At 42.8% G+C, this 24000-nt stretch overlaps 3 protein-coding genes across 3 annotated transcripts in view; 1 reads left to right on the forward strand and 2 right to left on the reverse strand.

The window, feature by feature from the left end:
- Nucleotides 1–10202, forward strand: part of LOC138974385 (scavenger receptor class F member 1-like) — a 15095-nt gene extending 4893 nt beyond the window's left edge. Inside the window, exons 4-9 of the mRNA XM_070347103.1 lie at nucleotides 2429–2566; nucleotides 3457–3591; nucleotides 4101–4238; nucleotides 6044–6226; nucleotides 7313–7458; nucleotides 10050–10202. Coding sequence (XP_070203204.1) covers nucleotides 2429–2566; nucleotides 3457–3591; nucleotides 4101–4238; nucleotides 6044–6226; nucleotides 7313–7458; nucleotides 10050–10202 — 893 coding nt within the window. The remainder of the gene's footprint in view (nucleotides 1–2428; nucleotides 2567–3456; nucleotides 3592–4100; nucleotides 4239–6043; nucleotides 6227–7312; nucleotides 7459–10049) is intronic.
- Nucleotides 1–24000, reverse strand: part of LOC138973874 (uncharacterized) — a gene marked incomplete in the record, with an annotated part of 89085 nt that overhangs the window by 32552 nt on the left and 32533 nt on the right.
- On the reverse strand, nucleotides 13412–15350 carry LOC138973875 (uncharacterized). Its single transcript, XM_070346572.1, has 2 exons — nucleotides 14728–15350; nucleotides 13412–14157 (listed from the first exon to the last, which is right to left on the reverse strand). The coding sequence occupies exons 1-2, from the start codon at nucleotides 15328–15330 to the stop codon at nucleotides 14032–14034; spliced, it is 729 nt and encodes a 242-aa protein (XP_070202673.1). The 5' UTR covers nucleotides 15331–15350; the 3' UTR covers nucleotides 13412–14031.

Genomic DNA, 24000 nt, shown 5'->3' on the forward strand with positions numbered 1-24000 from the left:
TTCTTCTGCTGGACGTTTGAGTCAGTTCGCAAAATATAATAGACTTTAAGAAGTCGTCCTCTCTGTAAGAAAGAATCTGCGCGCGCACGCGCGCGCGTGTGTGTGTGTGTGTGTGTGTGTGTGTGTGTGTGTGTGTGTGTGTGTGTGTGTGTGCGCCCGCGCGCGCGGTTGTGTGTGTGTGTGTGTGTGTGTGCGCCCGCGCGCGCGGTTGTGTGTGTGTGTGTGTGTGTGTGTGTGTGTGTGTGTGTGTGTGTGTGTGTGTGTGTGTGTGTGTGTGTGCCTTTTTCCTTTCTTTGTGTGATTGAGTTTGTTTTGTCTCTGTCAAAAGAAAAGCACCATAGGCATTACCATAAGCTTACTTGTAACCAAACAAATTGCATCTTGTGAATGTTGACATTGAGTATGTGTCTATTCACTCCAGGACAAAGATTTGTGCAAGTGTCTGACTGCCCAACTGGATAAGATGCAGCTCGCCTGGGTCTCAGTTCCTGAGAGAAACGCAAGAGAGCTGTCCGAGACAACGTAAGCTTCGCAGGTTAGATCAAAATACATATTCCTGTTGACCCCTTACTTCTGCTTGGCATTTTAGTCAGTTCAGAAAATATGATAGATTACAAGAAGTCGTCCTCTCTGTGAGAATGCCTCTGTGTGTGTATGTGTGTGTGTGTGTGTGTGTGTGTGTGTGTGTGTGTGTGTGTGCGTGTGTGTGTGCGCGTGTGTGTGTGTGAGCGCGCGCGCGTGCGTGCGTGCGTGTGCTGTTTGCTTGCATGCCTGCGTGTATGCTTGCGTTTGTTTGGTTGTTTGGTTGTGTGTGTGTGTGTGTGTGTGTGTGTGTGTGTGTGTGTGTGTGTGTGTGTGTGTGTGTGTGTGTGTGTGTGATATGGAATAATGAATTAAAACCAACAAAACTCGTTTGCTTTCATGTTTCAAGAGGTGAACGGCAGGAGGACTTGAGAGTTTCAATGGCTTACCGTAGGCTACGACGTCAGGACAAAGAAAAGAAGCGTTATCTCAACGTTGCGGATGCGAACAGAGAAATGACAGAATCAAGACAATCCTACGGAGGTTTACTGGGAAGTGAACAAGAAACATTCCTGCCTTTGGTCATCATGTCTCGAGTGTGAAATTTAGAACGCTGTACAAATAAAATAAAACAGTGAGCAACTGAAAACAAAGCGTACGTTTCTGTAATGTTTCGGTAATGAGTCGTTGCTGTTTGGAAGCTTTACATTTGTTTTGTTTTTAATATATATTACTGTATTGTTGTTGTGCCCGCTATAACTGCGTTGATGACGATATTCTGTCAAAACCACTGCCTTTACTTGCCAGATAAGTTACACGACAAATGTGATTAGCATTTCAATTGCATTTTACTGATGAATTTGATAATTACGCATATGCATATTGCTAATGTACAGCTTGACAGCATTGCCCTTTGCTTTATTTGCGCACGTCTTGCCGCCAGCATGGGTTGAAAAGTCCATTGATGTGCTGTGTTTTGTTATTGTTATTACATTCACAGTAAAAAATGACAAAACAAAGCATATTTATAGACTTCTAACAACCACCTATGGGCTAACAAGACTGTGCAGATCGAGTACATGAATAGAGCCGTCATTCTATCCGAATCAGTGGTATTGGTATATTTCCTGCAACTTATTGGCATTTTGCTGGCAATGGTAAAGACAGAAATATGGCATTTTGCCGGGCCACAACTGGCCCGGTAATTTCAGCAGGTAAAGGGCCATTAACGGAAAATATATGGAAAAAAGTTTTTTTTATATGGAACTAAAAACCTGCAAAATGCTGGCAAAATGCTGGCGAAATGCTGGCAAAATGCTGGGATTTTGATGGCAAGCCATCAATAAGCCATCAAATAAATGATGGGTTTTTGCTGGCAAAATTCTGGCAAAATGATGGCAAGCCATCAAAAAGCCATCAAATAAATGATGGGTTTTTGCTGGCAAAATGATGGCAAAATGATGGCAAAATGATGGCAAGCCATCAAAAAGCCATCAAATAAATGATGGGTTTTTGCTGGCAAATTGCTGGCAAATTGCTGGAAAAATGATGGCAAGCCATCAAAAAGCCAGCAAATAAATGATGGGTTTTTGCTGGCAAAGTGCTGGCTTGCCAGTGATGGCCCATCAATTTGCCAATGTGCATACGGGTAATATGCCAGCATTGGGCCATAGGTGGGCCTTTGATGGCAGTAGTTCTGGCAACTGGCATTGCCATCAAAACGCCAGCAGTGGCCCAGTTCTGGCATGTTTATTGGGGTGCTGTGTTGTTGACAGTGTGTGTGTGTGTGTGTGTGTGTGTGTGAGCGCGCGAGCAAGCGTCCGTGCTTGCGTGCGCGCGCGCGCGCGTGTGTGTGTGTGTGTGTGTGTATGATCACTATGGTGACAGTGTGGTGTGGTGTGGACAGTGTGTGCGGACGGTGACTTCGGGGCGGGGTGTGCCACGCGGTGCGGGATGTGTACCAACAACACCCTGTGTGACAAAGTGACCGGCTTCTGTCCTGACACCTGCCAGCCCGGCTTCAAGCTGCCCACCTGCATCGATCGTAGGTACACACAGACAGATACACACAGACACACGCATGCACACACAGACACACGAATGCAAGTGCATGCAGGCACGCGCGCTTACACACACACAGACACACACAGACACACAAAGACACACACACAAACACCAACGCGCGCACACACACACTGACAGACACACTGACAGACACACGCACGCACACACACACACACACACACACACACACACACACACACACACACACACACACATCAAGTTACTCGTAAGGTCATCGCTAGGCTGAGCGCCAGCGCGTTTTGGTATCTCATATCATTAATTTCAGGACAGTTTAGTTCCGAACTGTTCAGGGGTCGGTGTCATGTGGGCCAGCAACACAGTTGGAGGAAATCAGGTTCGCACTGGGAGTTGCCCGATATTGCTACCCTTCCACAGCACAGCGTTCGGACAATCACGGTGACCCGACGAGAAAGGACTCGGTGTGGGTGGCGATTAAAGCAGTGATTTGAATGCTTATTTTACGAACCAAAGTATGCTTTCAAAATGTTCCTTTGGCAAACTGCAGACAGTCCTTCTGCGCGGTAGCATTATTTGTAACCCAGAATCTTATGGTATTTACTTTGGGAGCGATCTGATGGCTTTTTTTCCCTACAAATGAACACTTTAAGCAGTCCATCAGCCCTGAAAGTCCAACAACTTTACTAGCCAGAGAGCATATTTTTCTCGCCAAACCAACCATGTGTTTCAGCAACTTTACTCGCATTTGGCGCGTAGATGAACATTTTTACTCGCCAGTTGAATGTTTCTACTCGCCATGGTGAGTAAAGTACTCGCCACTTTCAGGGCTACCCATGAACCCGGCTCCACATCAGTTGATCATAGTTTTACTGTGAGTTTAATGCCTTGCAGGGTGCGACCCGGCATCGTTCGGGGAGAGCTGCATGAAGACGTGTGGCAAGTGCAAGGAAGGTACCGCGTGCAACCACATCGACGGTCGCTGCCAGGCATGCGCTCCGGGCTATCTGCTGCCTTTTTGTACTGAAGGTGAGATAATCTGATTTGTATTTGGTTGTGGCGGAGGGAGTTAGGGTGGCTGTTAACTGCATTGCAGGGACGGGGTGGGGGGATGTGTGGGAGGGGGGCCGCAGGTGTGTGTTTGGGGAGGGGGGAGGGGGGGGGGGGGGGCATGTGGCATCATATGGACTGTCGTTGCCAGCAGTGTGCTTCTTTATTCCTGCCGTCTGACTACCGAATGTATGACGGTCGGTAATCGTCGGTATTAGGAAAACTGACATCTTATTTCCTGTATTTGTGTTGTATCTATTTAACACCTTTAGCCTACCTCCCGTTGTCCACCAGCGTGTGGGGATTGTTGCTACGGGCAGAACGGACATCGTAATTGTTTCTTGCTCTTGGTGTCGTATCTATTTAACACCTTGACCTCCCTGTGTCCGGCAGCATGCGAGGACGGCCAGTACGGGGAGAACTGACATCTTGTTTCCAGCTCTTGGTGTCGTATCTATTTAACACCTTGACCTCCCTGTGTCCCGCAGCGTGTGAGGACGGCGAGTACGGGGAGAACTGCGGCCAGGCGTGCGGTCAGTGCGAAGGGTCAGTTCCCTGCGACAAGGACACTGGCCACTGTCCGGGGGACTGCAAGGGGACAGTGTTGCCTCCCCTCTGCCAGGCCGGTCAGTACTAGCAATAGATGTTTAAAAAAAATTAACTCTGTATTTCTACATGGCCGTTCGGCGGAGTTGTGCCGCTTGAAGCTCGTACACATATTTCGACTTCCGCTTCCGGCCAACACGTGCTCGAAGTCAACAAGCAAGGAGAGACGAGAGAAATCGGTCCAAACATTATGCGTTGCTCTTGGGGAAAGTGCGATTCTGTCAGTCGATACCATGCGCGCGTACATAACGTCGGTTTCTTCTCTCTAGCGAGAGGGTGTGTCTCAAACACATGAACAGGAACCACGTGATGTTTGTCAGAGTAAAGCAAGGGAACTCACTCTTTCACAACCCATACAAACCCGACAGAGTTATTTCCCAAATTCGTCTATTACATTTAATTCAGCCAATGCTTGTGTGACTCCCCTGAGTAATTCCTTTCTTTATTTGGTGTTTAATGTCGTTTTCAACCATTCAAGGTTGGGAAGGGGGGAGATGGGATAGAGCCACTTGTCAACTGTTTCTTGTTCACAAAAGCACTAATCAAAAATTTGCTCCAGGGGCTTGCAACGAAGTACAATATATTACCTTACTGGGAGAATGCAAGTTTCCAGTACAAAGGACTTAACATTTCTTACATACTGCTTGACTAAAATCTTTACAAACATTGACTATATTCTATACAAGAAACACTTAACAAGGGTAAAAGGAGAAACAGAATCCGTTAGTCGCCTCTTACGACATGCTGGGGAGCATCGGGTAAATTATTTCTCGTCCCAACCAATATGGGACTCCCCCTAACCCGCGGGGGGCCCCCTGAGTAATCAGGAGAGTCTTAAGGAATAAGCATGCAGTATTATAGGCATCTTGAACACAAGGCCAGTACTGTAACTGCCCTTGATACGGATCGATCCAAGGGGGGGCAATCTCAGTCATCTCAAAGAGGGAAATCCAAACGCTATCCGCCTTGTTCGATTTTATGGGCTTGGACGATAGAGAAAAATAAGAAAAGCAAACACTGGAGTATACCTGGACGAAATTGCTATCAAGAACGCAGAATTGATTTTTTCTGAGGTGTTTTTTTTGCCGTAAGCGCCATGTTTATCGCGTCTCGCACATCTGATGTTGACATGCATCAACAAAGGGGCCTCACTCTGGAAGAGTTTCCTGCTCCGATAAACATGGCGCTTACGGCAAAAAAAAACCTCAGAAAAAATCAATTCTGCGTTCTTGATAGCAATTTCGTCCAGGTATACTCCAGTGTTTGCTTTTCTTATTTTTCTCTATCGTCCAAGCCCATAAAATCGAACAAGGCGGATAGCGTTTGGATTTCCCTCTTTGAGATGACTGAGATTGCCCCCCCTTGGATCGATCCGTATCAAGGGCAGTTACAGTACTGGCCTTGTGTTCAAGATGTATTATAGGCCGTCCGACCGGGCGGACGTAGACAAACAACTTTAACGTTGAGGTTGTCTTGGATGTTTTTTAAGCACGGCAACGGAATAATAAAATAATGAAAACCCAGTGAAAATGAAATGAAAATATGTGATCACAGGATGCAAGGAAGGATTTTACGGAAATGAGATAATAAAGTAATGACAGGGTGCAAGGAAAGGTTTTACGGCAATGCTATGCAAGGGAAAACACTCTGGAAATAAAATCAAAATGTGTGATCACAGAGAGCAGAACAGGATTTTACGGCACTGGGATAATAAAGTGATGAAAACTCAGTGAAAATGAAATGACAATATGTGAGGATTTGGGGGCAATCGGATAATAAAGTAATGAAAACAGAGTGAACATGAAACCGGAATCTCTGATGACAGGTTGCAAGGACGGGTTTTACGGCAGCGACTGCGACCGGGCGTGCGGTGAGTGCAAGTATCTGCCGTGTCACAAGACCACCGGTGTGTGCCCGTGCAGGCCCACCGGCAAAAAGGCCAACGACACTGGATATGAAGACTGCGACCAGTGTCAGGAGGGAAGTGACCCCCCTCTCTGCATATTAGGTAAGTATAATTAATAGGTAACAGGTGCCTTGAGTCGCCTCGTGTGGTGAGATATGTGCGCGATATAAATTCTCGTACATAAAAATAAAATAAATAAAAATAAATGTTATCAGAACAAGTCTGTCCTGTTAACACCTATATGATATAATCGATTGGGTATTCGTCCTTATGACCCATTTATGTTTATCAATTATGAAGTGTTGTGTCTCGTTATTATATGAATGTTTTATTTTATTTTTTTAAATTCATGTAACCCAAGGTTTTTTTTAAATACATTTTGCAATTTTGACGTGCCTCTTGGTAACACAGAAATAAACGGTGCTTTAAATTTTTTAATTTTTTTTAATTCTATTTGACTAAAGATGATGATTGTTTGGTATTGGTAGAAACGCTCACGCGAGCATACAGTCAGAGAGACAAAGACTGACACACAAAAAGCAACGCTTGTACCGAGAACACGGCTCGGATCTGTAGCTGCGTAAGTAAGATGACGTTACGTGGATCCAAATTTGGAAGAACTCTCTCTAGGTAGAAACATCGTTTAAGATTAACGTCTTGACGGCAGTACATGTTACCTTCCATTTTAAAACCTCATACTTTCGGTGGTCATACAAAGGGATTTTACTGTATTCAGAATAACTTTTCTCATATTCAACTCCCAAAACGAACTCTGTAGCTCTCGGCTTAATTTCAGATCTGTATCTCTATGAATAGTGCATGAAATGCTCAGGGTCGAAAGGTAGGACGAACATTCTGTGTGTGTGTGTGTGTGTGTATGTGTGTTTGTGTGTGTGTGAGTGTGTGTGTGTCTGTGTGTCTGTGTGTGTGCGTGTGTATGTGTGTTTGTGTGTGTGTGTGTGTGTGTGTGCGTGAGTGTGTGTGTGCGTGAGTGTGTGTGTGTGTGTGCGTGTGTGTGTGTGTGTGTGACGGGGGAGGGCTGTGTGACAAGGAGAATGGATGTTGTGTGACAAGAAGAATGGGTACTGCAAGGCTTGTGTGGCTGGATACGAGATGCCGCTTTGTGACGGTATGCACAGCTCAACCAACTGTTGATCTTAGAAATCCTCCAACGATTTTGCCAAACAGAGACAGCCCAATCTAGCCTTTCCACGAGCAAAGACCTGGGGCTGGGGCTGGGCCTGGGAATGTCCGCGTTGGTGATTCTGGCCTTCACAGTCTTCGTGGTGGTGAGAAAGAAACGTCGCCAGGTCCAGAAAGCCCACCACCCCAGAGTACGCTTGAGCTTCTCCGTCCCCAACGAAGGAGAAGGGCCTTCGCGCGGCTCGTTTCAACAGGCAAGGATAACGATGGGATCAGGATAGGATTTGTTATCGCATTTTTACTGATCACATGACTTCTTCTTCTTCTTCTTCTTCTGCGTTCGTGGGCTGAAACTCCCATGTACACTCGTGTTTTTTGCACGAGTGGAATTTTACGTGTATGACCGTTTTTTACCCCGCCATTTAGGCAGCCATACGCCGTTTTTGGAGGAAGCATGCTGGGTATGTTCGTGTGTCTATAACCCACCGAACTCTGACATGGATTACAGAATCTTTTTCGTGCGCACTTGGTCTTGTGCTTGCGTGTACACACGGGGGTGTTCGGACACCGAGGAGAGTCTGCACACAAAGTTGACTCTGAGAAATAAATCTCTCGCCGAACGTGGGGACGAACTCACGCTGACAGCGGCCAACTGAATACAAATCCAGCGCGCTACCGACTGAGCTACATCCCCGCCCCACTGATCACATGACAAAAACAGCTGTTGTCATTGGTCAACTAGGAACTGTTTATATCAATTGATATTGCGCAGGAAGTTCCGAATGAATTTGATATCGCGCTAGAAGTATTTTTCCAATTGTAATTTTGAAGAAAAGACTCTAACCTGAAGGAAACACAAGTCCACCATACAGTGAAAGCACACGTACATTTAAACAAGGAAAGTAATTGCATCAGAAAGATGAAGCTGTGCAATTATTAAAAACAAACTTTTCTCACCCATTTTATATAAAGTCTTGTGAGGTTACCCTCATACAAAGACCGGCACGGTTGGCCTAGTGGTAAGGCGTCCGCCCCGTGATCGGGAGGTCGTGGGTTCGAACCCCGGCCGGGTCATACCTAAGACTTTAAAATTGGCAATCTAGTGGCTGCTCCGCCTGGCGTCTGGCATTATGGGGTTAGTGCTAGGACTGGTTGGTCCGGTGTCAGAATAATGTGACTGGGTGAGACATGAAGCCTGTGCTGCGACTTCTGTCTTGTGTGTGGCGCACGTTAAATGTCAAAGCAGAACCGGCCTTCGTGGTCGGCTGGGCGTTAAGCAAACAAACAAACAAAAACCCTCATACAAATAGAGAATAGTACATGGCTTGCTGTGTCGTACCAGATTTACACGAGTTGTTTTTTTAAATATTGAACTGCGAGCGAAAGCGAGCTGTTCACTATTTGAAAAAGCAACGAGTGTAAATCTGGTACGACAAAGCAAGCCATGTAGTATTCTGTTTATCCTACATCCTGTACTTACGTGTATTTTACTGAAAATGTCCTGCAGTCGAGGCAGCTAAATTGAAGACGCTTGTTTTGGAACCTCGATCTCTTCTAAACCCTCGTGCAATCTATTACGTCAAAGCAAAGAAACGTCACTCTGAAAGTGTGGCGTGACGTGTTAGTTCTAAAAATTCATCGAGGGTAATTAGCGAGCGCAATTTTCTTCTTCTCTATAATGACGTTTGTCTCGGTGACTTTGGCATCATAAGCAGTGGAAAAACAGGTCCCTGCCAGACTTGCTTGACATGACCTCATTTACATGATATACACACGTGTGATTTGAACGATTATTATCTCACGAGTGTCTCTCTCACGTATGTAGGATAAATTGGGGTTGCTTTCTCACTGGGGAAAGCGAGCTGCCATACAGTACGGCGCTACGCATTTTTTTCTTCTTTTTACTGCATGCGTGTATTCATGTTTCCATGTCCTGTGACTCTCGCTGTGAACATGGGTTCTTTATCGTGCAAAGGCAAAGCTTTTGGACAGTACTTCTTGTGAAAAAAAGTTACACTCACCATCTCAGATTATGCCAGGCTTTTACATTTAGTCAAAGACCAAACATAAACAGCTAGCACATTCTTACACAGGTCAGAATTATCTTTGACCAGAAACCGTAGACGTAGGCGAGGTATGACAGTCAATGATTAGTGCGGTACATGTATTAACTAATTGAAAGCAGGAGAGAACTTTGCAACTTTCTTGTTTTGTGATTCGTGATTTTTTTTTTAATGAGTTCCTCTTCTTTACTGATTGCGTCTTTCTCTTTCTGTCGTCTCTCCTTGTTTTAGTTGAGTAGCTGACGAAGACAATGATCGAAAGCGGTCCTGTGTTTTTATTGTTCGTGTTTCTGGTACTGGTGAGTACATGTTCATTGTTATCACACCCCCGGTATAGGGGTGTGTATAGGATTCGGTCGATGTGTTTATTTGGGTGTTTGTGTTCGCATATAGATCTCAAGAATGAACGGACCGATCGTCACCAAACTTGGTGAACAGGTTCTATACGTTCCTGAGACGGTCCTTACAAAAATTGGGACCAGTCAAACACACGGTTAGGGAGTTATTGGTGGATTAAAATTATACAAGGACTTATAGAGGGACATCTTCATGGTCAAAGGGAAATAACCATTCTCACTCAGTCACTGCCACCAACTGAGAAGGTTATTTCCCTTTGACGGGGGTGTTTTTCCTACCTTGTAGGAATTTCTTGTCTTGTTCTTGTTCTCACCTGCAGTCTCTTGTTCCTACTCTATTTTCATGATGCAACCCAAACTCAGGAGGATGCAACCACGGCGGCGTCCTCTCAGGGTGATGGTCAGTCCACGGTGTCCATAGAGGAGTCGGATGCAGCGTCCAGTGTCGCCTCCAGCTCCACGAGAAGCAGCGGGGCCACAAACACTGACCAGAGCGACCTAGATAGCACCGTGTAGTAGGGTACTGGCCTGAGGTGCACTAAGAGAGAGAGAGAGAGAGAGAGAGAGAGAGAGAGAGAGACGTAGACAGAGAGAAAGACAGAGAGAGACAGAGAGAGACAGAGAGAGAGATAGGGAGAGAAAGAGATAGAGAGACAGAGACAGAGAGAGAAAGAGAGAGAGAGAGAGAGATAGAGAGAGATAGAGATTAGAGAGAGAGAGAGAGAGAGACAAACAGACAGACAGACAGACAGACAGAGAGACAGAGAGAGAAACAGACAGAGAGAGAAACAGAGAGAGAGAGAGAGAGACAGAGAGACAGAGAGAGAGACAGAGAGACGCAGACGCAGACGCAGATAATTTATTCAATAGGCCATAGCCCCTTATGAAGGAGTGTTAACGTTGCAAATAATTTAACTCATCAGGTGCAAAAAAGGTACAACATAATAATCGCACAACACTACAGATTAAAGCATACATTACACGGTATTTAACTAAGAGGTTACAACATCTCGTAATTTAAAGGCTTTATACAAATACAGGGATACATTTCTAACAACAGTTTCTTGAGGTGAAGCCAGGAGCAAGCTGAGTCTAAAAATGCTTGGGTTTTTATAATATTTAAATGGGATACATTTTTCTCTTAATCTGTTTAAGTATGGACAACACAAAACAAAATGGACTTCATCTTCTTGCTTTACTTTACAAAGGGGACACATCAACTGATTGGCATTATGCTGTTTATATCGGTTAGCATGCACATTTATTTCTGAAATACCGAATCGAAACCTAGTCATAATAAACTTTAGATGTCTATCCACATTCAACAAAAGGTAGGGTTTAATGTCATGTACAGTACAAAATGTCCGATAAACAGCAAATCTATCACTATTTTGTATATGATAATCCCACTCTTGCCATCTGCAATCGACCAACCTTTCCCTAAAAACACGCAAAAACTCTTTTTCATTAACAACGCCCTGATTCAACCACACAAAACAAAAACCGTACTCATACAATTTACAACGGACACTTGAGGCCCAGTTCTTTTTACCACTCTCATCCATTTTATACAACATATCATATGATTTACGAGGAAGTCTGTGCGCCTCCATCTTTAACAATTTCATCCAGTAGCTAACGCATCTTAAAATAGAATTCAAATATATCGGATATCTGTTTGTCTCGCCATATACTAGGTCATTAGGTGTTCGCATACGAACTCCTAAGAACTTCTTCAATGCAAATAAATGGACTTGTTTACACTGCAGAGCAGCTTTATCCAAGCCCCATATCTCAGCACCATACTGTACTATTGGTTGTACTTGGGAATCAAACAACTTCAAAAAAACATTCAAACTATTATTATTAAGCACAGATAATCTTTGTATAATACACATCAGAGCATTTTTGGCCCGGCTTGAGAGATCGCTACAGGCAGCAGTGAAACTGAGTCGAGTTGAAAACAATATTCCTAAATACTTATACACGTTTACAACAGGTAAAATATCAACCCCATATGTCCATCTTTCCCTTGCACTCAGATATCCACCTTTCCTAAACACAATAATGTTACTTTTACTCATGTTTACCTTTAAATGAAGAGAGGACACTGCCCTGCGTAAATTATTTAACTGAGTCTGTAGACCCACAACAGTCTCTGATAACAACAATAAATCATCAGCAAGCAAAAGAATAAACAATTCCAAATAATCATCAGTAAATGTGGCACCATGTCTTCCATTCTCAATTATCTCAAGTGCTAACTCATTAATAAAGAGAGAAAATAAAACTGGGCTACATACATCGCCCTGTTTAACACCAAATGTACAATTAATATAATCCGTAAACTTTGCTCCACATCTCACTTTTATTTTTACATTATCATACATACTCTTCACACACCTAAAGAGTTTCCCTTTTATACCATTTTTAACAGAATTGGCCAGAGCAAAGCTCTGTTGATGGAATCAAACGCCTTCTCAAAATCTATAAAGGCAACATACAGCTTACGATTCAAAGAAAATTGTTTCTGTACAAAGGCCAACAGTGTAAACATATGATCAATAGTGGAATACTTCTTTTTAAAACCAGCTTGATATTCACCCGTACTGTTATTACATTCAATCCATTCTTGCAACCTGTTATTAATCGCAGTACTATAGACCTTGCTAGTAACATTACACAGCGAAATTCCACGATAATTATTTGGATCATTCACATCGCCTTTCTTAAACAAAGGGATAACAATGGACTCTGTCCAACTTTCTGGAAATACACCCTCGGAAAACAAAAAATTAACGATTCAAAATACCTTCATCGTCTTCATATTCAATTTCTTCAGCCTCAATTACATGTTTTTCCAATAATACTTTGTAATGCTGAAACCAGGTATCAACTGGTATGTTGTTCTTTATTTGTTTTCGTTTTGAGGATAATTTATGCATTATATTCCAACATTCTTGTTGATCATTAACAGATTCAATAAGTTTTTGTAATGTCAAATCATTATACAATCTTTTCTTTCTTTCAAACAGAGACAGAGAGAGAGAGATAGAGAGACAGAGAGAGAGAGAGACAGAGACAGACAGAGAGAAAGAGAGAGAGAGAAAGAGACAGAGAGACAGAGAGAGAGAGACAGAGAGAGAAAGAGAGAGAGAGACACAGAGAGAGAGAGAGAGAGAGAGAGAGAGAGAGAGAGAGAGATGATGATGATGATGGAACTTTATTTTTCAAGGATAGAGGTTTAAGGCGACGCCTTTTCTTACAACCGGTCCTTACTTCTAATACAAATGTCTTATAAAAGATAAACAAGTAAAGCAACATGACAAATAAACAAAGTAAACGAACGAACCAGCAAACAATCGACAAGTAAGCAAACAAGCAAATAAACATAAACAATAAAATGACAAAGTAAGCAACATACAAATCAAAAGCGAAACATACAACATGTTAATTGAGGTTACATATATGTAAAGTGATCGACAGTAACATTCACACGATACCAACGTTTACACTAATGCTAATAATGATTATATGGTGTAAATGATGATGATGAAGATGATGATGATGATGATGATGATGATGATGAGAGAGAGAGAGAGAGAGAGACAGAGAGACAGAGAGACAGAGAGACAGAGAGAGACAGAGAGAGAGACAGACAGACACTGACAGACAGACAGACAGACAGACAGACAGACAGAGAGAGACAGTCTGAGACAGAGAGAAAGAGAGAAAGAGAGAGAGAGAGAGAGAAGCAGCAGCGGCACAAACACTGACCAGAGCGACCTGGAGAGCACCGTGTAGCTGAGTACTGGGCTGAGTACACTATACTTACTATGTGAATCAGTTTAGGGTCAGCGCACATTAGTGACTCAGACATACTGTGGTAGAAAGTATCATGTAAGATCGATTCGTCATTCAATTGTTTGGTCTGTGTGTTTCCTTGCTTATGCGTTCGTTTGACTGTCTTTTAATAGTACTTTAGAGAGATGCAAAATGTTTTGCTTTGGGTTGAATACCCTAGCTGTGACACAAGACCATAGACCATGAAACACCAATTACAAAAAAACTAACTCAGACAACTAAACATTCGTTAAAGTCGCGTATTCAACTTTCTACTTCTCTTACTGAAGACTTGTCTGGATCATCATTGTGTTACACTTGCATGAGCAAAAATTCCAATAGCGTCAAATGTTTTCCAGCAGACGACCGTTTTTGAAAGGCCATGCGGGTGAGTAGTCTGCCCTTGGGTTGCTAATCGTAGCTTAAGGTGCGGAAGATGCAAACGTATGTCACTGCAGTAAAATAAATCCCATTGAATTCGCTCAGAAATAAAGATTCGCACTCAGTCGTGGCCAATGTGGCTGTACTCTGACTCAAGATCAACTTGGTCCTGTGTGTGTGGAGACCCCCTGGTGTGACTCAGAGTGTGGTACTCGTCATCGTCTTCTGCGCCGCGCTGTGCCTCATCCTGTTGGAAACAGTGAGAAGGATATGTTCTGATTGCATGTAATTCAAAAGGGCTGTGTGCGTCGAGCTGAGCTTTTCAAGAAAGAGGCAAGTTTCCCAGCAACAAACAAATAAAGAATCGAACAATCGTGCGTGTTCCGGTGCTTGTGTGTGTGTGTGTGTGTGTGTGTGTGTGTGTGTGTGTGTGTGTGTGTGTGTGTGTGTGTGTGAGGAAAAACAAAAATTGTGTTAATTGTTAATGTAATCTTATCAGCTGATTGTCAACAAGTCTCGATCATATCACATCACTTAGATGAGATAACATTATTTGTAGACGGGATGCTTGGGAAGTTGGGAGAGGTTTGGAATGTAAATTAGGGTTGACAGATAAGCGAAGAGAAGAAGAGCACATACGTCGATAGCTTAGCAAAAAAGCTTGTACTGTTTTATGTGTAATTGTGTTTTTATTGTTGTCATTTTTACTTCAGCAAAATAAGTTATAAGTTAAGTATGATTAGTTGTGGATGGGCTTTCTCCATATCCTTCACTAATCAATAAAAGCATGAAGTGCACTATTTAAAAGAAAACATACCTCATCAGATGATGGTTTTGCTAACGTTTTAGGCTTGGCAGAGGGTTTGGGCTTCTGCACCTGCGCATAGGCTGCTCCTTCCATTTCCGGCTCAGCGACCTTGACCTTCTTCGCTGTCTTGTTGACCTGAGCGTACACGTCAGCACCAGCATTGTTAGTGGCAGCATCGGAGAGGCCAGAAGCGACATTTGTGGCCTTGTTTCGCGATGAACTCTCGTCGACAGCAGCATACTCGTCACTGCCTTCAGTCGTGTGGGCGGGGGAGGAGATGGAGGAGGCACTGGTGTTTGCTGACGATACAGGGTCTTTCTGTGCTCTGGATGTGTCCACCACTGCATACTCATCTTTCTGTGGTGCACGCGTGTTTCCGTTGCTGCCAAAGCCGATGTCTTCATATCCACCAGACCTGTGGCCCATACCGCTTGCTTGGTAGCTAGGGACGTGCCTTGCTTTACCATCATCGGTTGTGTACATGTCAGCTTCAAGCGAGTGAGGCGCGGCAGGATGTCCGTTGTAAGAGTTGGGGGAAATATGTAGAGCGATGGTGGAGTGATTGTGGTCAGTGCTGTGTGTGTCGTCTGGGTCTTGGCTGGTGACGTACATTGGGTTGACGTGCTCTTCAAAGTCTGTGCCAAGAAAAACACAAACATATGAGTTGGACACGACGTTCCAATAATGTCTTTGAATATACCTCGTTTAATATTGTGTTGTTGTAAATGGAACGTAACCGCCCAAGCCATCAACTAAACATCGACATTACCCTCCTTACCCGGCCACACCCCCACCAGCACCACCCATATAAACAAAGGTAACAACAAAAATGATGTTGGGATTGTGTGGAGAAGACAGCCAATTGAAATGAGTAATACGGGCACATAGTGTGCAAACCGCTTACCGTTGCTCTCTGTTGCATTGTCATTGCTAGACCCGTGCGCGCTTCCAGCAGGCTTCTGTTTTCTCTTTCTCCTTACGAAAACCACAACGACGACAACCACGATAATCACAACAGCCACACCAGCCACGATGCCACCAACGATCGCGCTCAAGGGAAGGTCGTTCTCTTCCTGTGTTTTAGGCGAAGTATCTGGGCAAATAAATATTGTCTGCTCATAGTTATAATGTTAATTGCCCATTTATGAAACTCTACGATAAAAGAAGAGATACTGTTCGAACAAGAATCGTGCGTGGTATCGGCAATGATCGAATAATTTCCTTTAACATCATTTTTGACGGACAGACACATTTACCACACCACGCAGTAAGACCACTCATAATAGTCAAAATGATACAGATGACCTGCAAAGAAATTACGACAAATATATGTGACCCTCCACCACGAAATGAGTCGCATGTCACCTCGCGCGGTTCTGCGCTTGGCTTGTTTTTAGTCCGGAGAGTGTATGGTAAGTCCAAAAAAAAAAAATTGTCTGTTTAGGGTAACATGACCAAAAAAAGTAGGGTCGGTAGGTAGGTAGGGTTTTTTTTTTTTTTTTTTTTTTTTTTGTGTGTGTGTGTGTAAATGAAACGCCAAATGTCTCTTTTTAGCATTTTTACCTCTTTTTTTTTCTTTTTTTTTTTAAATCAAAAAAAAGTTTTTGGGTCGGCGCCAAATCGATAGGGTCGGTCGGGTTACCCTAAACAGACAATTTTTTTTTTTTGGCCTAACAGCGTGAGGGTCACCTTAGTCACAAGCTTATAACTCAAACTTTTCTAAAACGGTTTTCACCACTGGATAGAGCATAAAACACTCTTTAGGAAAATGTAAAAATATGAAAATCATGCAAAGGTGACATGCGACTCATTCCGTGATGGAGGGTCACATATTCACACAGAGAGGCGGAATTAGTGTCACGTTTACTCGCTATCTTATCCCTTTGCCCGCTAAATATAAAATCCCTAATTCTCATAAAGGTAATTGCATACGGTTACCTAATGTCAAATAATCACTAAAGAAAATCAGACAATACATACAATCGACGCTGTCTTTGGTAGTCGGAAGAGAAACGTCAGGACTGCTTGTAGCTGAAACAGTATGTTATTGTCATTGCTATACAGTTTTTCCTGATATTATTTTATCTGTTTTAATAAATTGAGGTTACACATTGAGTCTCATTGCATGTGAAAATATTAACCGAAAGTTTTATTCATTTTCGTTTTTATTTTCATTACTTTATTGTCCCATCGCTGGGAAATTCGGGTCGCTTCCTCCCGATCATGAAAAATGCCAGCTTCAGCGAGTAGTCCTCATACGCTGTTACTGCACCCCATGAACTATCGGTGATTCAGGGTGGTTTCTATGTGAATACTTTCTTATTGGTATGTTGGTAGGGGAATGCGATAAATACAGATCGCTACTAGTTTACACATGGAAGTATTGTATCGTTACTTCGCAGGAAGGTAATTGCGGTTACACGTATCAGATAATCAATCATAAGGCCAACGAATATGTACAATCGACATTGTTAGGCGGTGGATGAACGTCGGGACTGCTTGTGGCTGGGGAAACAGATCCCATTGTTACACGTATCTGTTATAATAATCTACAACCCCCTCCCCCGTCTCCCAGTCAAGGCCTCTGTGGAAAACAAAGCTTGAAACATCATAAAGGATTACTTACTTCCTAAATCAGTTGAAATACATTCTCCTTACTGCATCGTGACATTTCAGACAATTGGTTACTTTATTGCCTGGTAGAGTGGGTGAGTTGGTACGCGAGTGAGTCAGTTGGTACGCGAGTGAGTCAGTTGGTACGCGAGTGAGTCAGTTGGTACGCGAGTGAGTCACTTGGTACGCGAGTGAGTCAGTTGGTATGCGAGTGAGTCAGTTGGTACGCGAGTGAGTCAGTTGGTACGCGAGTGAGTCACTTGGTACGCGAGTGAGTCAGTTGGTACGCGAGTGAGTCACTTGGTACGCGAGTGAGTCAGTTGGTACGCGAGTGAGTCAGTTGGTACGCGAGTGAGTCACTTGGTACGCGAGTGAGTCAGTTGGTACGCGAGTGAGTGCCTTCTTGTTTTTTCTGTTTGATCACTGACCCGTTCGTATGATCGTTTAAAGCACTGTTTGAATTAGACGGGGGAAATGCAAAAATATACGAACCTGTTGTCGTACCACGCGTTGAAATTGGGCGGTTAGTGTCTGATTGATTGAAAGAAACAGCAACAGTATAAGCATAAAAGTCGCGTAAAGCGATATGAAAACATTCAACAATCTGTCAGCCTACATAGCAACATTGGACTGACAAGTATTCACCGAAAGAGTCCGAAGTTTGACCAAACATTTAATTGAATAATGAGATCAATACAGTATCGCTTCAACTTTTTTTTCAAAAGCCGGATATACGTCGAGCAGCACAGGCATTTATCTAAACATGAGAAAAACAGACTGGATACTGTATATCATTTGGAAGAATCCACATGTTTAGTTTCATGAAGATCTGTCCAGTAGTTTTCTGTGACTCGCTCTACACATGTACACACTTACACTCTTAACCTTTTCTCGATTTGCAATCTACTTACGGAATAAAATTAGTCAAATTAGTCACTCACACACACACACACACACACACACACACACACACACACACACACACACACACACACACACACACACACACACACACACACACATGTGTGTGTGTTTGTGTGTCTCTATGTGTCTGTGTGTGTCTGTGTGTGTGCGTGTATCCGTGTGGGTGTGTGTGTCTGTGTGTATGTGTGTGTCCGTGTCTGCGTGTGTGTGTGTGTGTGTGTGTTTCTGTCAGTATGGCTGTGCATCGGTGACCCAATTCTTGAAATTGTCACTATTTTGAATTCCTACCAGAAAGGAAATACTAATGTTTGTTGTCTACATTTTCTTTAAAAATATGCACACGAAGAAAATAAGAAAGAAAAGAAGCAGAGAGGGAAGAAAGAAAAGAAGAAATATAAAACAAAAGAACGAACGGCATGTACAAAGAGGTCTTACGTATAACGTTAACATGACACCACTTAGTCCCCCTGGTCGTCCCAGAGCGGCGACTTTCACAGGTAACTGTTGCTCCTTTGTCCACCTTACGGTCATACTGCTGGTAGAACAGCGTGCTGTGTGACGGTGACCTCTCTACAGCAAAGTGGTCAGACTGATAGACATTGCAGTGAAAGTCACACGTGTCCACTGTTCCGGGCGAATATTCATCGCAAGTCACGGGGTAACACGTGGCGTTTAGTATCTCCCCATCACTCTTTGCTAATGTCCAGACGATGATGTCAACTGGTCTAAAACCCTTACAGATGATTGTGGTGTTGGCATTTTCTTGAATGTCAATAACGTTTCCAATGCAGTTTTCTATCTCTACGTCTTCAGCAGGTTGACCGTCTGAAAAATAACACACAACAACAAAATATGGTGAAAGTCAACAGGTCGAGGCTCGAAAGTACGATGAGATCTCAAAATGCCTAGGTTGGTAAAAACAAAAACGAAAAATAAAAAATAAAATGAAGGCTACGTGTCAATTTACCCGCCATCGTCTGCTTTATGCAGGCGTGGGGCATAGTGACTCCCGCTCTCCAACAGTTGTCTGACAGTGAATGGTGGTACTCTTCGCTCTTTCATCCAATCAAATAGATTTTCAGTTAGGAGTCATTGACGATGATAGATTGGTCGCTGGATGAATTGATTGATGGGCACATGACTGAATGGATTGCTTGGTTGACGGTTGAATACATTCAACTTTCATCGAGTGAGTGTGTAACATTTGGTTAACCTTCCTTACCTGTGCCAGCCGTAATCAAAAGACAGCAGTATAATAACAAGGAAACAAACATGACGTTTTCCATAACCTTAGAGTGAAGCCAACCGAAACCGATACAGGCAAACAAGAATCACCACGCTATAACGTTTGTCAACACAGAATTGTCTTGCTCTTAGATCAAAGTATCGACAAGTGATTCACACAGCAACAGATATTCTCTCAAGAATAAAACCGTTTCACATTTTGCATGCTCTGAGCAGAAAGAACGTTTACGCAATATGACAAGGCTTTATCACGATAGAAGAATGCACTTCCTGGTTCAAAATTATCGTGTGAAGTTGAGTGAAAAGAACGGGTATAAACGTTAACTCTACAGGCGTGTTACAGTCTTTGTGGTTATTTCCAAACTTGTATTACGACACAGCTTTGCTTCTTTACAGCTCGCGTGACTGCTTTTCAAAAGAGAAAAAACATCGGCATCATTAAATGTTGTTGTTGTTGTTGTTGGTGTTGTTGTCGTTGTTTTTGTCGTTGTTGTGTTTGTTGTTGTTGTTGCAGCTGCTGCATGCTGCTTCCACTCCATTTGCTGTCTTGGTAAAGGGGCTTATGCGAGTTTATGTGAGGATTTGAAGACCGTGCCATGAAGCATGCCTTCAGGAAAGCACAGTTTAGATATATGATGTCGACTTAATTATTGGTCTTCCTTTTTTCGAGCATCCACGTAAAGTATCATGCTGTTAATGGTATATATTGTTTGTCCTATCATCTGCCCCCGAATGTCTATTTTAAGATTGTTACGTATTTTGTATTGTATTGTATTGTATTGTACTGTATTGTATTGTATTGCATTGTATTGTATTGTATTGTATTGTTTGTATTTCATTGCACTGTATTGTGTTGCATTGCATTTTATTGCATTGCATTGCGTTGTATTGTATTGTATCCCGGTACATTGTAATGTATCGTAATGTGTTGTATTGGATTTGCTCTCGCTTAGTAAACGAGATTCGCATTTAACAAACATGTAAGATCTGGCGGCTGTGTTCCAAAAAAAGCTCTGTCCTAATTGGCCACGTGTGTAAGTCGTGCTAACGAGATAACAAGCATTCTTTCACAAAGAGCAGATACAAATGTTAGGTGTCGTGTAATCGCTCAGTGCAGCTGAATACTGTTTCTCCAACACTGCAGTATCAAAAGTCAAATACTGGCTGCATTTTCCTGCTTCCTTCATACATAATATTATTTCATTTTCATTTCATGTTTTTATTTGTGTCTGAAGACGTGTTACTTCACCGTCTCTTTGTTCTGAAGTATGCGAGGCATTATTGACATCTGGTTCGGGGGTCTTAGCTGAAGAGAACAGATCAGAAATGTATGAGTAAAATTAGTGCTAGCGGAGTTTGGTGTGTGTGTGTGTGTGTGTGTGTGTGTGTGTGTGTGTGTGTGTGAGTGTATGTGTGTGTGTGTATGTGTGTGTGAAAGAGAGGAGGGAGAGAGAGTGTCAGTGAGAAAGATAGAGAGAGATGGAGTAAAAGGGGGTAACAGAGAAAGTGAGACACACACACACACACACACACGCACACACATACACACACACACACATACCCCCCCACACACACACACACACACACACACTTACATCACGTGACATAAACTAAATGAGACTGACGTCATGTAAGAAAGATTGAATGTGACCGACATCACGTGTTAGAAGAACCTAATCGACATCACGCGATAAAACCTGAATGAGACACATATCACGTGACATAAACTAAATGAGACTGACATCACGCAACAGTCTTGAAGCTGACAACGTTTGACCGACCCTGAATATGATTCTGAATGAAGTTTTTACAAGATTTGAAAGATTTTGAACGAGGTTAACGCGTTGAGACAATTCTTGAACCGGTTTTAAACAACCGAAAAGATATATTGAAACGCTGACAGTAAATGCAAGAATCTTAACGAAATGTACACTATTTTACAGATCACAAAGTGAGATTAACAAAAAGCATATCATGAACAAAATAAATTTATCCTACATACGTGAGAGAGACACCCGTGAGATAATAATCGTTTAAATCACACGTGTGTATATCATGTAAATGAGGTCATGTCAAGCAAGTCTGGCAGGGACCTGCTTTTCCACGGCTTATGATGCCAAAGTCACCGAGACAAACGTCATTATAGAAAAATAATTGCGCTCGCTAATTACCCTCGATGAATCTTTAGAACTAACACGTCACGCCACACTTTCAGAGTGACGTTTCTTTGCTTTGACGTAATAGATTGCAGGAGGCTTTGGACGAGATGGAGGTTCCAAAACAAGCGTCTTCAAATTAGCTGCCTCGACTGCAGGACATTTTCAGTAAAATACACGTTAGTATAGTATGTAGGATAAACAAAATACTACATGGCTTGCTGTGTCGTACCAGATTTACACTCGTTGCTTTTTCAAATAGTGAACAGCTCGCTTTCGCTCGCAGTTCAATATTAAAAACAAAACACTCGTGTAAATCTGGTACGACACAGCAAGCCATGTAGTATTCTCTATATACACTACATTGGGTGTGCACGTTAAAGATCCCACGATTGACAAAAGGGTCTTTCCTGGCAAAATTGCTTAGGCACAGTTAATAATTGTTTACCTATACCCGTATGACTTGGAATAATAGGCCGTGAAAGGTAAATATGCGCCGACATGGCTGCAATCTACTGGCCGTATAAAATTTCATCTCACACGGCATCACTGCAGTGCGCCTAGAACTGTACCCACGGAATATGCGCGATATAAGACTCATTGATTGATTGATTGATTGATACAAAATGTGTTAGATTTTACATGACATTTACAATATTGTATAGACAGATGCTAATAAGAATTCGACCGTTGTATTATGACATGAACCAGAGAAGCAGTAAAAACGAAACACTGGTTTAGTGCAATCATTTTCAGTTTTAATATAGCACATACTCAAGTCTCAACTATACCTGAAGGATTAAATAGTTTTAAAACACATTATACTTACTATGTGAATCATTTAAGGGTAAGCGCAGAATATAGTGACTCAGACTGTGATAAATAGTATCATGTAAGATCGATTCGACATTCAATGGCCTGTGTGTTTCCTTGCTTATGCGTTAATAGTAGAGATGCAAAATGTTTTTCTTTGGGTTGAATACTTACTTACTTTACTTATGCCTTTGACCCCGTCCGGGGCATAGGCCGCCAACAAGAGCTCGCCAGGCACTCCGATCCTGGGCAACTCCCAGGGCCGAAATGTTCCTTGTATCTCTTGTTGACGTTTCTGAAACGAGTACTTTTTTCCATGGATGAGTTGTTAGCCCTTCGCACAACCCCCAACCTGGAGGGCCAGGGTGTATACTTAGTCTGGCCCCATTGGGTTGAATACTCTACGATAAAAGAACGGAGACCATGAAACACCAATACCAAAACATGACGTCATATCCGGGCATTACAGACTACTCAAATACCGTATTCCACTTTCTATTCCTCTTTCTGAGGACTACCGTCTTGATCCTCATTGTGTCACATTTGCATAAGCAGAAATTCCAAAAGCGTCAAATGTTTTCCAGCAGACGACCATGATGGGTGTCACGCAAACATGCCACCATCCATGCTAGGTGCAGACCTAGGCAACACAAATTACATACACTAAAATTATTTACAAATACTAAACAAAACATCATATCAAATAACTCTACTTTTCAAAACACACTCACTAACTCATTCACTCTTTACGACTAAACGCTCTCACTCATGAGTACAAATACAAAATCAAATACAAATGCAAAAATCACTCAAAGCTGTGGATGTGGTACACAAGGACGACAAATGATTACCGATTAGTTAATCGGCTGAAAGTCAGGAAGGTTTCCCGACTCAGCTCCGAAGTTTAAGCCGAACTCCGTCGTCCATATGACGAGAGAAAGAGCAATGGCCGACGAATGTCCGATGACGAGTAGATCAAAAGTTCCAAGATTGTCCAACGACAACTAGATGGATGGCCTCGCGGTGAACGAGCCACGCAAGGTGACACACACCTTTCAAGACATGCAACAACTCTGCAGCAGTGACAGTGCTCGATGCAGGGGACTAGAACCCCCTACCCGCTGGACTCCTCCTTCCAGGTACAACCCAGGGCTCCAACACAACTAGTACGCCACATCACGGCGTCGTCGAGCTCCCAGGCAGTGTACAGGGATTGCCACACGATAAGCCTGGAAAGGAAGCTCGGTATCCATACATTTCACATGATTTATGACTTATTACAAAATAGCCATACTTCCATCCATACCTACATTACAATTATGATACAAATCACTATACGGAAAAACTCCGTTCAAAAAAGTTATCAAAATTATTGCACACTTTTTCAACCAAAAATTCACAGTTTGACTCTAACAAAAATGGCGAGCCATAACTCTACTCAAAAAGGACTGACAAGAACAAGTCAACACAAACAAAATAAACAGAACGAACCATAGCAGACGGCAATATAAAGAACTACCTTCAAACAAAA

The sequence above is a fragment of the Littorina saxatilis genome, linkage group LG8, assembly GCF_037325665.1.
Source record: "Littorina saxatilis isolate snail1 linkage group LG8, US_GU_Lsax_2.0, whole genome shotgun sequence".
Taxonomy (NCBI): domain Eukaryota; kingdom Metazoa; phylum Mollusca; class Gastropoda; order Littorinimorpha; family Littorinidae; genus Littorina; species Littorina saxatilis.

What these genes read in the sequence shown, in the direction of transcription:
- LOC138973875 (XM_070346572.1), bottom strand. Translation starts at nt 15,330, where the DNA reads ATGTACGTCACCAGCCAAGACCCAGACGACACACACAGCACTGACCAC. An exon ending in CAAAACCATCATCTGATGAG is followed by an intron (nt 14,158 to 14,727) that starts GTATGTTTTCTT and finishes TGTTTCCAACAG; the next exon opens with GATGAGGCACAGCGCGGCGC.